We start from the raw sequence: 17,550 nt of genomic DNA, 5'->3' as shown, positions 1-17,550 counted from the left end.
ATCAATTCTAGTGTGTGATGAGAAACATATTTCTAGTGGGTGATAAGAAACACTACTTCAATTCTAGTGGGTGATGAGAAACATAGTTCTAGTGGGTGATGAGAAACACTACATTAGTTCTAGTGGGTGATGAGAAATACCATCAACAAGGCAGAGTGAAGCCATGTGTCATCTTCATAGACTTCTGTGTAATTTTTATCCTAACCTAACCTAACCTAACATAACTTTAACCAAACCTAGCATAACGTAACTTAAGATAGCATAGTCTAACTTAAGATGACCTGACCTAACACAACTTAACCCAGCTCAGTAATGCAGTGTTTCTCATCATCCAACTCATGTTTTTCATCACCCAGGTCAGTAAAGTTTCTCATCACCCAGTTCTCTAATGCAATGTTTGTGTTCATGTTTTACTAGAGCTGTAAAAATACCCAAAATAACAATGCTGCACTATACAGTTCAATACTATGCTTTATGTCAGGTAATGGAAGCTGTGTGTGTAATGCTGGACCTCAAGCCAGAGAGGAAGCCAGACCCTAATGGCTCAGGAAAAATGATTGAGGACTATTGGGCACCATCTCAGAAGCTGTTGGGGGATATGAAGTTCCTCCAGAACCTGCTGCACTATGACAAAGAAAACATTCCCACAAAGATTATCACTCACGTCCGCAACGAGTAAGTTCAAACATTATTTCCGTGATATGGTATTCATTAGGTAATTCATCTTTGCCATTAAGTATGACCAAGACAGAGGCTATCAGAGTGGTGTCGAGACAGACAGACCGATATGAATAAACTCATACTATTGAACAAATAAAATGCTGTAAAAAATTATCAACATTACTACTGTCTCAGTACTGTACTAACATGTAGCTACCTGATGCTTGCACTCAAGAGTGTGCATGGTTATTCAGGACGGATTACATCTTGGAAAATTTTCTTGTTATACCAGTATATTTTCCTTCACCCAATGAAAATGTAAAATAACAGTTGAAAATCTTGGTTGCTGGAACAGTGCTGTTGAATATGGACGCCTTGAGAATGACACACACAGTAATAACTGTGTAAGTCACACTACCTACTGTCACATTTAGAAATGACTGTTCTTCCACTTTAACCCTGAAACCTATTATAAACTCACAAAAAGTAAAGGAAATAAATGTTGAGACATTTTAAAATGTACTTATCCATTAATTTACTTATTCATGCATATGTATCTTATGCTCAGGTAAATACATACTATTGTTTCACAAGAAATCACAAAAAAATAAAATCCCTCTTTTATCTTTAAAGAAGACTTGAGTGACACATAAAACTGTGTGAGTACTGAAGTGGATGACTTAGGGACTTTCTACTTCCTGCCAGGTTCTACTCTCACCCGGATTTTGACCCAAAGAAGATACGTATGGTATCAATGGCTTGTGAGGGCCTCTGCCGATGGGTGAGGGCCATGGTTGTCTATGATCAAGTCATAAAGATTGTCGCCCCCAAGAAACAAGCTTTGGAGGCTGCCAACCATGAACTGGCCCCCCAGAATGAAAGGCTAGAGGAAAAGAGGAAGGAACTCAGAGAGGTAATGTGTGAACCGAGAAAGATGTGTGAAATAAAAGACATTGCATGTAGAACCATTTCAACATATAGAATTACTGTATGGTAGACTTAGTCATCATTATATTATGAAGACTACTATTCCTTCTACAGTATATGTTCATCTACCTGCAATATGTGCATGAGTCTGCTCAGGTGTTGTGAAACAAAAGTTTTTTAGTTAACCCTTTACTTGTCATATTCCTAGATCCATGTACGTGAGTGACCATCTCTGAGCAGTCCATTACGTAGATCAATGAATTTGACTTTTTAAATTTCCCACAGCATCTGAAATGGTCCAGAAGGATTAATATATTTAAAATATGGCACATGGTAACCTCTCAAGACACATTAGCCTGTATCAGCAACCTCTGTCCCTCCAAAATGCTTTGTTTACTAACCCTACCACCACTACATCCATCCAGTCCCTCCCCAAGTTTGCTGCCCACATCACAGGCTAACAAATATGCCCAGAGACTTTCTCACGTATGCAAGAACACAGTGTTACTTGAAAAAGTGCACACAGATGCTAGGTATTGCAGCAGTGAGTGTGATCTGGTAGAATGTTCCAAGAGTTCACAACTCTCACTCCGAAAAAGTTTGCCCTCACAGTTTTCTGGACTTGCGGCTTCTTCAGTCTTGAGCTGTGACCCCTTGTTAGGCGAGCGTCTGCCAGCTCCAAGTAAGAACACTCGACTGAGTAGTACCCCTTGAGATGCTTATACTACACCTCAATTAGGTCACCCCTTACCCGTCTGTAGTACAGGTTGTACCTCTCTAGTCCGGCATTCTGTGGTCCAGAAACTCCCGTGGTCCGGAACGATTTTAGTTTGTCCAATAGGTAGATAGGCAGCTTTCTTTTTTTTTTTTCTTTTTTTTTTTATCTGAATTATTATTATTACAGGAGTATTAAATTTTTGCCCCTCAGGCCCCAATGTGGGTCAGTGACTTATGCACAGGTGGGCTAATCTCCTTAAAAAAAAAAAACAAAGCCACGGGAAATTAAGGTTTGTTTACATCTGGCTGCTCTCTCTCTCTGTCTGCTTGTCTATACAGAGGACAACATTTAACCCTTCAATATATATGAGCAGTAAATAAGTGTTGCTTTCATATTCTTATGTAGAGTAATGAGATATGTTTTCACATGTGCGCACTTACATGCGCGCAGTCTCACTTTTTTTTTTACCATTAATGGTTAGCTACTTATATTGTTCCATTTATTAACATTAAATAACATTACAGGTACTTCAAACAACCATATTAATTTTTTTACATTCATTTTACTACAGCTAAACTCAGGGTCTTATTTTCTTCAGTTTTATATGTAGAACCAATCAGTCACTGGTTTTGTAAGCTGTAACATAAACAATGCCGGCAGCCGTCTCGTCTCCTCTAATATTCCACGTATTATTAACAAATTGAATTGTTAATTTTGCACACACAAACATTAATTCAATAAAAGCAAATTCAGAAACATTAATTAAAATATATATGAACAGTAAATAAGTGTTGCTTTCATATTCTTATGTAAAGTAATGACGATATGTTTTCACGTGTGCGCATGCGCACCTACATACGCGATCTCTCTTTTTTCTTTACCATTATCGTTAGCTACTTCTATTGTTCCATTTATTAACATTAAATAACATTACTTAAAACAACCATATTAATTTTACTACAGGTACAACCAAAGTCTTATTTTCTTCAGTTTTATATGTAGAACCAGTCAGTCACTGGTTTTGTAATCAACGAAAACAATGCTGTGTCATTTCCTCATGTGTTTTAATATTCTACATATTATTAATGAATTGTATTGCTCAATTTGCACACGTAACATTAATTCAATAAAAAAGACATTCAGTCATGAACAATAATGAATCTTTTGTACATAAGAGGAATGACGCTGTTTACACGATTATGCACGTCGTCTGCACGTTGGCGGGCCGTTCAAACCCGTCGAAATTCAAGTTTCCGCCGTCAAAATTTTTATTTATTTATTTTTTTGTGTGTTCCAATAAAATACGTTAAGAATTAAAAACTCGCGAAATTTGAGAAGCTACTATACGATATTTAACCCTTCAATATGTCTTCAAAGAGACCATGATGCAGAGAAAGTGGTACTAGTGCTTCCAAGCATAAGCACAAGTCACTATCTATGCAGGAAAAGGGTGAATTTCCATGGTCCAGCACCAGTCAGATCCCGAGGTTGCCAGACTAGAGAGGTATAACCTGTATAAGCTAGGCAAGTTCAGGCGCTCCATTCTCTCATGGTAGTTGAGGACAATCAAAATTCGGTTTAGCTCAACTTGCTGTGAAAGTGGGAAAAGCTGGAGATGAGGTGGCCTGTGAGATATCATGTTTCCATTGTTACATGTAATCGAAACTATATTAGTTGTGAAAAAATCATTACAATACTCTAGTGTGGCTTAGAAATAAAGAAAATATCATATAAAATTATGTAATAAGAAAAATGAAGAGCATGGGTTTGTATGTGTGGGCAGTGATGTCACAGCATACACACAGTGCAGCAGGCACGCACACATCTCTAAGTCAACTGAGTGAGTGCTCAGCTGGTTTGAGTGTGGAAGGAGCTGGGTTTTTTTTTACATAAAATATGTGCTTTTGTTTTATAATATGCTATTTATCAACTTTATTGTTTATCTTAAAAGATGTTGTAGTACAGTACATGTATGCAATTTGAATTTTTGTGTTAATAAATCCGTCGTTTAACTTTGAAACTATTCGTAATGAACTCATTTATTATTATTAGGGACTTCAGTCCTCGCTGTTTACTGCCATGACATTTAAACCTGTTGCTTGTCCTCCATGCTTCGATGTTATCCTCATTTAGTAATAATTTTTTTTTAATGTTAGATTTTTCAGGAATGCAACCCCACCTACTTTGCTGTCTCTCAGAATCGAGTATGATGAGTAGTAGTAAGTGATGGCTGTGCATGAGTTGATTTATGTGGTGAGGCAAGAGCACAGACTGCAACCACACACCATGGCTCTCCCTTGTCCTGGTCCAGTGGTGCAGGTAGTTGCAACGAATGGGGAGGAGAGTTGCAATGGACTGCCAATAGCCCAGTTTGTTGGGTTTTGCCTTATTAGCCTGTCCATTTTGCATTGCCTTCATCTGCTGGTGTAGTCGTTGGGTTCCCTTGTTGGTTATCTCTTCCACCTACACTGCCATTGGGGTCTTACTGGAGTTCTGTAAGCATGTCTCCGCTTCAGATTTTTCGCTTAGGGTTTACACCCGTAGTCTTATACCTACCAAGGTTAATCTGCAAGGCAGTGGTTAGTAGGCACCAGGACATGTCCACATGCCTGTCGGTCTATGTGCTGTCCCTCTGGGGCCCACTGCTGCTCCGAGATCCCCTGCTGGTCTAGCCTGGCCCCACGAGGCACCCAGTTATCATGTGTTGCCACGAGGAGGCACAGCAGGAGTTTTGATGGTGAAGAGGCTGTGTACTGGTAGGGGAAGACTTACAGAAGGTTGCTTCTTTGTTCGTCATCAGAGGTAGCCAGCGGCGGCAGCTGAAAGCGAGAGGTAGCAAACAGTGCTTGCACCTTAACACTAATATAATGCTGTCACACTAGATGCATTACACCACCCTGTGTGCACACACACACACACACTTTTAAATGAGGGATACTTGTACAGTATCAGACTACAGGTACAATTTACTGACATAAATTGTAGATACTTTTAAATACAGTAATACCCCGATTTACGCGGTCAATTGAACCCGCGGAGTAGCACGTAAAACGAGAAACGCGTAAAGTGAACAACATAACATATGGGATTAATTGAAATAGAGACCGGGCCGACTCCCAAACTACACTTTTTCAGACACAATACCTACGTTGTAGTAAAAATAACATCTTAATTTTATGATGGTATGCACACAATTAAGAGAAATATCAATAATATTAGGTTTTTAACACTTACATTAGTAGAAAAGATGGCTGGGCACACGGGGATGGGGGGTTGGTTCCGAGGCAGAGGGCAGATTATTGGCCCTCACCTGTATCACTTGTATCAATTATATCACTATCCACCACAGAGGCTTGCAGGGCCTCTTTGTCAAACCCCTCAAAGTCCATATCCTCACTATCACTGACTTGGGCCGGCTGTGGTGGGTGGCGGGTGAAGAACTCAGTAATGTTTTGATGACTGGGCGACCTTGTGCGCACCCTGCCCGCGCCGCATTCCGGTTCTGGCGGGGTACCACGTAAATGTGGAAACGCGTAAACGAGAACTGCGTAAACTAGGGTATTACTGTACAGTGGTCCCTCGGTTAACGAGCACAATCCGTTCTAGAAGGTTGCTCGTTAACCGAAACCATTGTTTCAATGGGTTTTTGGGTAATTGGTTCCAGCTCACCGAAAATTACCTAAATTCAACAAAAAAGGTAGAAAAGTACACTTACTTTGAGGTGTGTATGTAGAAGGCTCGATGATGATGATGATGATGATGATGGGAATTAGAATGGGGGTGGAGGAGAAGGGAGAAGAGAAGGAATTGGGGTGGAAGAGAAGTCACCCCATGGCGCCATTTCACCCATAAAATTTTAGTTCTCTTGGTGTAATTCAAGATTATTTTCTTTAAATCAACACTGCACTGCATCATATATTGTCAATATGTAAAATAAATTTCAAAATGACCAACAATTTGCCTGTAAACACAGAAAAAAAGCGTTTAGTTGAAGAGTCTCTCAAGCAAGATGTTACCTCCACTGAAAAGACACAGATTGACGCCTGTATGCTGTGTTGGCAGGCTGGATGGCGTGCCACAAACTAGTGACCCTACCTTCAATTATGTTCAATAATTGTTTATATAACTAAAAAAAATTAATATTAAACTTTTAAAATTATTGAATAGTATAAACTTCTTGATATTTACTAAAAGGGTAAGGAATTTGAGCCCTAGAACCGATTACTGTATTGGCGGACTAATACTACAGCTGGTGGACCGCCAAATGCAAGCTAAAACATGTGGAGGTCGGCTCGTAAGATACTCGTTAATCGAGGGATTGCTCGTTAACCGAAGTTAAGAATCTTATGGAAGGTAACTCGTTAACCGAAATCTCGTTAACCGAGGGACCACTGTATACTTTTCAAGCTAACTTAAAGATGCTTGACAAAGTATATGTGAAGCTCATAAAAGTGTTAGAATAATGTTTCATATAGTTGGCATTATATGGGATTCAGGTCTACTAAGCATAAATTTTGAGTAGACTGATATAATAATATGATAAAGAACTCACTCAAGAGGCCTATGCTGTGCTTGTTTGTCTTACTACCTTATTATGCATTCCTTCAGGCTAAAGTTCTTCCAGCGGTGGGCGGACGAGAAAATCCCCGACGTATTCTGGTTTTCTGGGCTGTTCTTCCCCTACTCCTTCCTCACGGGCATACGTCAGAACTATGCCAGGAAACATGCCATACCCATCGACAGGATTGACTTCCTGTTTAAGGTTACTACTTTTATATCTAGTACCATATTATGTTTATAATGTAATTATTTGTATGGTAATATTACAAACAAACAAGTGCCTAGTTTGTAAGGTTCAAAGACTGGACAAGCACCACAATGAACATCTTGACACTTATTCTTCTTTATTAATTAACTTTCAATTATCACAGTAGCCATCATCAGTGCAATCTATAGAAAAGAATCAACAATGATAAGATAAAACAAGACACATGACTGTTATAATATTAAAAAAATTAAACTATTAAATCAAAAGACAAATTCAAATCATGACTGGAGACTAGTTGAAAAGTGTAGTGAAGTTAAATGCAGTTATAATAACAACAATTTTAAAAATACACAATGAAACTAAAACAAATATATTATGCTAAATTGGAAAAATCGCTTACTTATTTACCTAATGACCACCCACAAGAAGTAGCTATGACAAGGGAAGGAGGCCAGTGGCCTGTGTAGGATCCCTCCAGTGTTCATGTTAATTTTGTAGGGGGTTATTTGAAGCCCAGTACTGTTCATGATTCTACAGCTTGGGCTGGTAGACCATTCCAGGTCTCACCATCTGTGTGAAGAAGTATTTCCTGATATTTGTTCTGCAAGATAGTTTGACGAGTTTGTAATTATCTCCTTTCAGGATATTGTATATTTTAATGAAATCTTCCATATTGTGCCTTGTCTGAAAGGTCTACTGAACTTGGATAATCGAGATGATATACAGTAGTTCTGGAATCATCTTGATTGCTTGTGCTGGACCTTTTCTAGGGATGTTATATCTTTCTGGAGGTAGGGTTTCCATGCTTGTACGCAGTAATCCAGACTGGGACATACTTGAGAGTTGTATAGTTCAAGGAGAATTTTTCTATCATTACCTGTATATTCAAAGGTACATTTATAATTCCCAAATCTCAATTTGCTTTTCTCACTGCTGGAGTTACTTGTTGTGCCACCTTCATTGAATGACTTATCACAACACCAAGATCTTTCTCCTTATTGACAGAATCCAGGAAAGTGTGAAGGGACTTGCATTTTGTAATGTTAAAGACCATTTGCCAGTCTCAAGTCCATTTGAACAGCTCATGTGGGTAATTTTTGCCTTGTTGTGACATGTTCTTGACTTCTTTGACACCATTTGTCATTGGGTAAAGACAAAGGTGGCCAATCTAACTATCCAAAAAGGTGGAGGTAAAAATAAACTTACATTTGTTTTAGTGCAATATTACTCAGTGCCTACCAAGGGCAGACACATGATGACAATACTGCTCCTGCATGCCTACTACAGCTGTCACATGATGACAATACTGCTCCTGCATGCCTACTACAGCTGTCACATGATGACAATACTGCCCCTGTATGCCTACTACAGCAAACACATATTGACAATACTGTACTGCCCCTGTATGCCTACCACAGCAGATGATATAGCTACCATAGCAATATATGTTCATTCAAGCCTTTTCTCAATGTAATGCCTGAAACCAGAATCAAGATCAGACACACACACAGGTTCTCTCAGAAATTGGATGTCATTCATGAATTCTTATTACAGTATCAGATGTGTTCTATTATGGTACTTCCCTTCAACCATCAAGTCCCAAATTTCTATCTGGTTTACCCGTCACTAAAAATCTAGCATCACCCACCAGCAGCAGCAGCATATGCTTCCCCAAATATCACTCACTGACATGCTCTCTAGTCATTTATGTACATTGCTGCTTCAGTAAAGTACAGTACTGTAAATTATATAAAATTTAATCTCATTTATCATAGGTTGTGTAATAATTTTGTACTGACAGCATACTCACTGTATACTCCATATGCATTTACACCAACAGGTAATGGAAAAGGAGGTGGAAGATATCATCCAGGAATGTATCAGACCCAACTTCGTGGAGTTGCCAGTGGTGATCGAGCGGCTGCCCACGCCAAATGTGCAGGGGCAGTACTACCCCCTCGACACTGACCTCGAAGACAACGAATCGCTTCCTTACGATAACGACTCCCCCCAGCTCAAGAAGGAGGGTGACCAGGTAACAAAATGCAGAAACAGATATCAAATGCCAGGCTAATAACTTTAGTACAGGGATTGAAGGAAGGAAGGAAGGGAAAGTAAGTAATAAATCAGAGAGAGAGAGAGAGAGAGAGAGATAAACCAGATTAAGTGGAAGGGAGTATTCAGGAAAGGATGAAGAGTAGAGTCAGGTAAACTAAAAGGCTGTCTTGGTAAGAATTGGACTATGAGGATGGTGAAGACAGAATGGGAAATGAAAGATTAGTTATCAAAAGAGAACCACATAACAGAGAGGGAAGAGCTTGATAAATAATGAAGGAAGAGAGACCAGGTACAAGCAGAAATAGATAAGGAAGGATGACAAGATAACAAGTGGTAGAAGGATGAAGAAGGAACTGAATAAGGAGGGAAAAGGTAGCAAGATCATGAAAGGAGAAGGATAAATCTTACCAAGATGACAGGTATGCTAATAGACAAAGGAAAATGGCATATGTGTGCCCTATATTCAAACAGGGTGATTAACACGGCTCAAACAATTAAGGTGCAGCCTTCTGGAGTCATCCTACTTCCAGAAAAAATAAATAGAAGTTGGAAGTTACACAAGCCCCATCTGTACAAGCAGCCTAAATAATTGTGGCTATCTTGTCATCAGATTTACTACCTCACTTACTGTTACATACTACAGGTACTCCTCTACTTACGAACGTGTTACGTTCCTGAGGCTTGCTTGTAAGTCCATCTTTGCTCTTGTAGATACCAAATATATTGTAAAAAATGAAAATATTATGGATATATAGTACAGCTATACCCTTTAATACAGCTTTAAAACCTGGCTCACTCTTCTCCTCTTAGGTAATGTTTGTTCTATCTGGAATTTTCTTCAAAATAGTCCAGTCTCATCCACATTAAACACCTGTTCTGGCAGGTAACCCCCCCTCAGTGATGGTGTTTGTATCTCTGAAAGTTTGTAAGTTGAATGTTCTTAAGTAGAGGAGCACCTGTACAGTAATATCATTGTAATGCATTATTTTAAGAAAAATGGTACCAACCAATCATGTGTTATGGCTTTAGTTTTGTTGGAACCTGAACCCTTTTCTGGTTACTAACTGGACTGTAATCAATCCAAAACACTCAATGGTATGAACATAACACTGAAGCACTAAGATTTCAGTATCATATGTTTTTTGCTACAAAATACATACAGAGATATCACACATTTTATAGTAAGCATTCCAAAACACTTACCCGGTAATGATACACACATTAACACTTGATCCATACTTGGTCGGGTTCTGGAATGTTAAATGTCACCCCTGGTCGTCTAAAAATTTGGGGGAGGACTTAAAAGATGCAATTTGGTATATGAAACTTTAGAACAACACTAATTTTGGCTGTACTCACCATTTTGGAGTTTGCAGGATGGGAAGTATGAAGCATAGGGTTTGTGGCTGTGTGGCATAAATTACCATGTTGCTACATCGTCATGTTTTCTACTCGTGGATTTATATCTTCACTGTTCCACTCACCTAATTTTATCACTTTTTTAACTTATGTATGTCTAATTTATTCATAACAGTGATTAGAGATACAGTTTTATTGCTTCACACTAACATTATTTACATTATGAACTGGCACTAGCGCATCTGACTGCGTATTACTACTCACACACACACCTGACCCTGCAAAATAAAGCAATTTTTTTTCTAAAAACCTAAGTATGTAAATGCCTAGCATTAACTCACCAGGCCAACATACAGGCAATTAAAACATCTAATAATTACTTAAATACGTAATATTAGGAGGACACGTCGCTACCTGGCATTTAATAGCAGATTTCGTTGTCTTAAGCAAGCCAAATGGTGAAATGATCATATAGGATGACCTGCCTGTAGCAGGTGTTGCTAAATGTCATTCTCCTTTCCCTACATGAAGGAGGGATTGTACACACACTGTTTGCTGTACTGTACATACACTCTCTACATACTAGCATACACTGACCACTCTGCTATATGTACTACTGTACATATGGTACTTTCACTTTCTGAATGTACAGTACTGTACTTTACAGTGTGCATGAATATAATTACTTTTTACATCTTAATTAACACTATTTAAATGGTAGTCTTGGCTGATTATATGCTGGTACAGTACTGCACAACACAGTTTGTGAGCAAACAAGCTACTACTCTCATGATGCTAGAGTTTGAGGAGATAGACTGCAAGATACATCAGCCAATTTTAGGCATCCCATGCAGTCATATGACAGTACAGGTACAGAGTAGTAGCCAATCATAGCTCACGAACATTTTGAGTCTACCCACCCATATGCTCGGCACATGCCGATGCACGATGCAATTTTTCGGAAATTTGTTTGAATGCCCAGAACGGAGAGATTTTTCTTGGAGTGCTCAAAAAAATAAAATAAATTTCAGGGTAAAGGAAAGCCTTGAATTACGATGATTCATATTTAAAACCCTGGTTAGTTTAAGACCTGGTTCAAGTTACATAGTTATTTTACAGGTATCTCTTACGTTACAGAAACTCAGGTTGCGGAAATTCGCCCATAGTACTCATTTTGTAAATTATGACCTCTATATTTGGGATATAACCTGCAATTAAATGCCAGGTAGCGACGTGTCCTAATATTATGTATTAAGTAATTATTATTTGTTTTAATTGCCTATATGTTGGCTTGGCGAGTTATTGCTAGGCATTAACATACGTAGGTATAAAGCTAGATGTTGCATTCTGGACTATATCACAAAAACTGCTTTTTTAGAAAAAAAAAGTTTTTTTTTATGGTCATTTGCCCACCCGGGCACAGGTAATTTTTAATGACCCACATCAAGGCCTGGGGGGGGGGGAGGGATATAATAAATTAATAATAATAAAAATTATAAATACTGTAATAATAATAGAACCATAAATAAAAAAATAAAAATAATTAAAAAAATATTGAGAGTGAGAAATGATATATGTATGTTGTGTTGTCAAAATAAGAAAACAATTGAAACCCTGGGATAAATTATAAAAAATTTCAACACAAAAATTGTGATATAGAACAAAAAATGTTTTACAGAAATTATAATTTATTAAGGCTGAAAATCAAACTGGAAGGGTACGGAATTCTGGGAAATGTCCTAGTGTAGATAGATGACCTTCTACATGACCGCAAGCAGTGTGTGGTGATTAATGGCACGAAATCATCATCTGTACCTGTCACAAGTGGGGTACCACAGGGCAGTGTACTGGGCCTGCTGTTGTTTGTTTCATAAATGACATGCCTGACATTGTACACTCCTACATACAAATGTTTGCCGATGACGCCAAGTTATTTCAGGAAAGCAAGAACCAAGCAGACTGTGAAGAGCTGCAGAAGGACCTCTGTGGGCTCCGAGAATGGTTGAAGAAATGGCTGCTGAAATTCAATGTCACGAAGTGTAAGAGGATGCACCTGGGGCGTACCAACGGTAAGGAGGCGTATCATATGTCCCAACGGGATGAAGAAACTGCACTATTTGAGACTGAATGTGAGAAGGACCTAGGTGTGTATGTTGACAATGAGCTAAAGTTCTCGGGCCATTGCGAGGAGAAGGTAAATCAGGCAAATAAATTATTGGATCTTATAAGAAGGTCGTTAAGATATCTAGACATTCCGTCCCTCGTAACGATCTTCAAGAGTGAAGTGCTTCCCCATCTGGAGTACTGTCACCCTGTCTGGTCCCCGAGATATGCTACGGACTGTCAGTTGATTGAAAATGTTTAAAGGAGGGCCACCAGACTGGTGCCTGCACTTCGGCACCTCAGCTACCCTGAGTGATTGGAGCGCCTGAACTGCCTAGCTTATACTACAGACGGGCAAGGGGAGACCTAATTGAGGTGTATAAACCTCTCAGGGGGCACTAAGTCGAGTGTCCTTACTTGGAGCTGGCAGATCAGTTCACAAGGGGTCACAGCTCAAGATTGAAGAAGCCGCAAGTCCAGAAAACTGTGAGGGCAAACTTTTTCGGAGTGAGAGTTGTTAACTCTTGGAACAATCTACCAGAAAGTGTTGTGATGGCACAGAGTGTGAGCTCTTTCTAGACAAGACTTGACCAACACTGGAGCAGGTTCAGGTACATTCAGGGGCTGGTGCATGCCCAGTACTTGCCAACAGTGCGTAACAGAGACGTGACCGATCGCCAAAGCGGCTAACGAGCCGATCAGTGGTGAAGAGGATAAAAGAAAAGGGAAAGTAACAGAGACGTGACCGATCACCCAAGCGGCTAACGAGCCAATCAGTGGTGAAGAGGATAAAAGTAAAATAAGTTAAATGTGCCTTGATTAGTGACTCGGTTCAGCTGTGATCTGGTCTTCAACCCCATCCCTCACTACCCGTTACCTTTTATGTAGGCCAACAATTTTTTTTCTTCACTTTCCAGACGGTGAAAGTCCCAACTGAACAGCAGGAAAAGGAAGACAACGAGAATGACTCACAGAGCCAAAGTCATGAATCTGATGACGTCATCTACCAGGTCATCCCTCGCCAAGCACAGGGAGGCACCTACACATGGGTTAGTAGGATGATAGATTAGAAAATAATATTAGAATAGAATAAGTAGGGGTTCAGGGGTTGGGCTCTTAATAATAAGGGTAGGGTTGATTGCTAGATAAATTTTTCCCAATAGTATTAGCAGATAGTCGAGCTTTACACAGTAACACACCTTGGATAAAACTCATTGGTTACGATATTGCCACTGCGCAAAGCTGGGAGAGGATTTAGATATTTAAGCTATACACCTAATAAGCAGGACAAAGACAAGTGAGGGCATCTTTGTTAGAATACCAGGCAAGTGAGGTTGCCTGGGCAGGTATATTATAGGTCAGGTAAAATAACCAAGATCAGTATGCATGATATGTCAAACAGTCAATTGGGTTATACCCATGTCATTCCAGTATGACAGACAAAGCAGTATGGCAGAAGAGTTTTCTACACCCAACATGCAGCCCCTTAATACCAATGTGCTCTTGTGCAGGGCTTCTTCCTGGAAGGTGCACGCTGGGATCGTGAACAACATTGCTTGGCGGAGATGTCAGCCAAGCAGCTACATGACCAGTTACCTATCATCCTTTTCCAACCTGCTGCCCTCCCAGACATGTCACACCATGAGGGTATGTGCCCCCAACACACCTTCTCTTTACTCATTCCTTTACCTTGCCCTACATGTTCAATTTAATTTTCTTTATCACTGAGTCAGATCAGGTATTCTCATCAAGGTGATTTAACCATATCATTGGTTAAGATTTTATGGGTACCTGAAAATTGCTCCATGTCAAAAGTAATGATATGTCAGTATACTATTTACAAAATGAAATTTGGTTTATGTACTTTATAATAAAACCTAGATTTCAAACTATTTGAAACTATTGAATGGATATAACCTAGAATACAGTAGACAATTTTTTTCTGCAAATTGTTAAATGACTGGATTATTTTTATACACCAGTTATTCCTGTTCTCAGTGGATTTAAATGTAAATTAAGTGGTATACGTATATGTTTTAGTTTATATCGGCAAATATATCTTGGTGACAACTTTATTCACAGCAAAAAGAAAATCTTTACTCCTTTAGATTTTGAGATAAGACTACTGGTATGGTATGTCAAATTTTAAATAAATCATATTATTGATATTTAATACACTTAGTGGAGCTTACCAAAAATAAACACTCGTGACTTCTTTGCATGAAACACGAAGGGAATGTTCATTACAAGTGAACATAAAATTAAAATAATTTTTGAGCAGTTTGTTAAGATACTGTCATTAGTTACATAACCAAAATCTTTTGAAGGAATATGTAACCAAGAACTTATAACTTATGATTCACAAATTTTGATGAGTCTGAGATGTTAATGACATTTCTGCTAACTGATGTTTTATTTAGATTAGCCACACTCGTATATTGTCCTGAACTTATTTGCACAAAAATACATCACTCAGATACTGAAGTAGAATGATTCAGCTTAGTGAATACCAACAAACTCTCGATAATCTGGACTAATTGGAAGAAAGTTGATTCATAAACTACTTATTTTTATACATCATCAAATTGCCTGAAGATTTTCATAGCGTTGTCTGCAGGTGTGAGCTGTAAATATGAAGACCAGGCAGAAGAGAAAGGCATGTACCACTGCCCTGTGTACCGCACCAGCGAGCGGAGTGGCACACTCTCCACCACAGGACATTCCTCCAATTATATCCTTGATTTGATCCTGCCTTCCTCCCTCCCATGCCACCACTGGGTCAGTCGTGCAGCAGCAGCCCTTACCCAATTAGATGACTGAACCCCATGTATTTATCAGCAAGTCATCTTCAACTAACTGAATGACTGAAGATCATTTGCATACGTCACCCAACTGAATGGTCTATACTCTACTATGAATGAGCTGGATGACTGAACTCCATCTACATGCCACCATTTCTCAGTTGGATAAGTGAACATCATCTTAATTTGTAATCACTCAGAAGGATGAGAACTTCGTAACACATTACTACCATCCAGTTGGAAGCCAAACCAACATCCACACCATATGACAACAGACTGGCTAACCTAAAGTAAACCATATCTTCTCCAACTAAATCTAACTTTCTATATATTCCTAAACAAGGTGTCATGAACATTTTAAGGCATATTTTGTATCAGAGACAGAATATTGGCAATTTTCCTTGGCACTAGAATCAGACTTTGCCATGAAGCTTGTTGGTGTGATCAAACTACTTAACACTATATTACCTAAAACATATGCATTGTACATGCATAAAGAACTAATGTAATGCTGTATACATAATGTAATGGATCCACATGGTAATTTTCTGCCAAAACTTTTCACTACTATTGCCTGACCTGCCAAGGTGTGGTGTGTGTTCTTGTGCAGCGGACAAAGAAAAATGTTTTTTATCTTGTGCCTTGTCAGTTTTTCTGAAAACATTGAAATAATTCACAGATAAAGAGAATGATACGATACTAAGAGTAATTATCAGAACAGAACAGAACAGACCATGCCATTTAAGAGAGAGAGATGGCATTGGAAAGGTTATGCCTCCCAAATCCCAACCAGCAACTAAAATGAACTGAATCACAGATCTTTAGGCAATAGCTGCATGGGAAGGATGCATGCCCAAGTCACAGCTGAATGGCTGGGACTAGTGCACTGTCTTCAAATGCCCTGAGAGCACAACATCGCTAACAAAAACCAACAATATTGTACTACCACAAACACTTACAAAACTGTACCACCAACAGCAATAAAAAATAATAATGCCATTACCACCAACATATATATATATATATATATATATATATATATATATATATATATATATATATATATATATATATATATATATATATATATATATATATATATATATATATATATATATATATATAATTTCATGTAAATCCACAATGAAAACGTGGATAAGATAAATCTTGATAAAATCACACGGGAAAATGGAAACAACGGAGTACCTTAGCTTTCGTCTTATTCAAGACATCTTCAGAGGCAACTGGATTACATGGACAGAGAAAGGCTTAAATATACAGGGTGACCTAAAAACATGAGGTCAGGTCAAAATGATGACATCCACTAATCCCCACACCAACAGTTCAAAACTGATAATATGTTACATAAATTTATTTGTCAGTGGCCCAAGGTTAAAAATGCTTTGAAAACCTTTGATCTAGATGTATGATAGTTATTTTGTGGGTCCCTTTTTTCTGACCTGACTTGGCTAGTCACGTCACCACCCTTCTCTTAAGCTCCTCTACGTGTGTGTTGGTGTGGGGATTAGTGGATGTCATCATTTTGACCTGACCTCATGTTTTTAGGTCACCCTGTATATTTAAGCCTCTCTCTGTCCATGTAATCCAGTTGCCTCTGAAGATGTCTTGAATAAAGACGAAAGCTAAGGTACTCCGTTGTTTCCATTTTCCCGTGTGATTTTATCAAGATATATATATATACACACATACAGTGAACCCTCACTTTACGCGGTTAATTCAACCCACAGGGTACCGCGGAAAGTGAGAAACCTGTAAAGTGAACAACATAACATATGGGATTAATTGAAATAGAGACCGGGCCGACCCCCAAACTCCACTTTTTGACGACACACAACTATGTTGCTATGTTGTAGTAAAAATATTATCTTAAATTTATGATGGTATGCACACACAATTAATATAGAAGAGGTTAGGTTAGGAAAAATAAAGGTTAGGTTAGGAAAAATAAAGGTTAAGTTAGGAAAAATAAAGGTTGGGGTTAACACTTACGTTAGTAGAAGAGATGGGTCGGCGTATGGGAATGGAGGCTGGTTCCGAGGGAGAGGGCAGGCTACTGGCCCTCAGGTGAGTCACCATCACTGTCATCCACACTTGTCAGGGCCTCCCTGACAAATCCCTCAAAGTCATCATCACTG

General features: G+C 38.8%; 1 protein-coding gene across 1 annotated transcript; it reads left to right on the top strand.

Moving 5' to 3' along the window:
* Positions 1-481: 481 nt before the first annotated feature.
* On the top strand, positions 482-15,709 carry LOC121879833 (dynein axonemal heavy chain 3-like; the record flags this gene model as incomplete). Its single annotated transcript, XM_042386625.1, is given in 7 exon segments — positions 482-675; positions 1,366-1,573; positions 6,930-7,067; positions 8,914-9,108; positions 13,511-13,642; positions 14,105-14,240; positions 15,211-15,709. Coding segments are annotated over 7 exon segments (1,206 nt in total), but the record flags the coding sequence as incomplete, so codon positions are not given.
* Positions 15,710-17,550: the final 1,841 nt, after the last annotated feature.

The sequence above is a fragment of the Homarus americanus genome, unplaced genomic scaffold, assembly GCF_018991925.1.
Source record: "Homarus americanus isolate GMGI-L3 unplaced genomic scaffold, GMGI_Hamer_2.0 scaffold29367, whole genome shotgun sequence".
NCBI classification, from domain to species: domain Eukaryota; kingdom Metazoa; phylum Arthropoda; class Malacostraca; order Decapoda; family Nephropidae; genus Homarus; species Homarus americanus.
The sequence above is the reverse complement of the archived record's forward strand: the minus strand, read 5'-3'. Positions and strand labels throughout refer to the sequence as shown.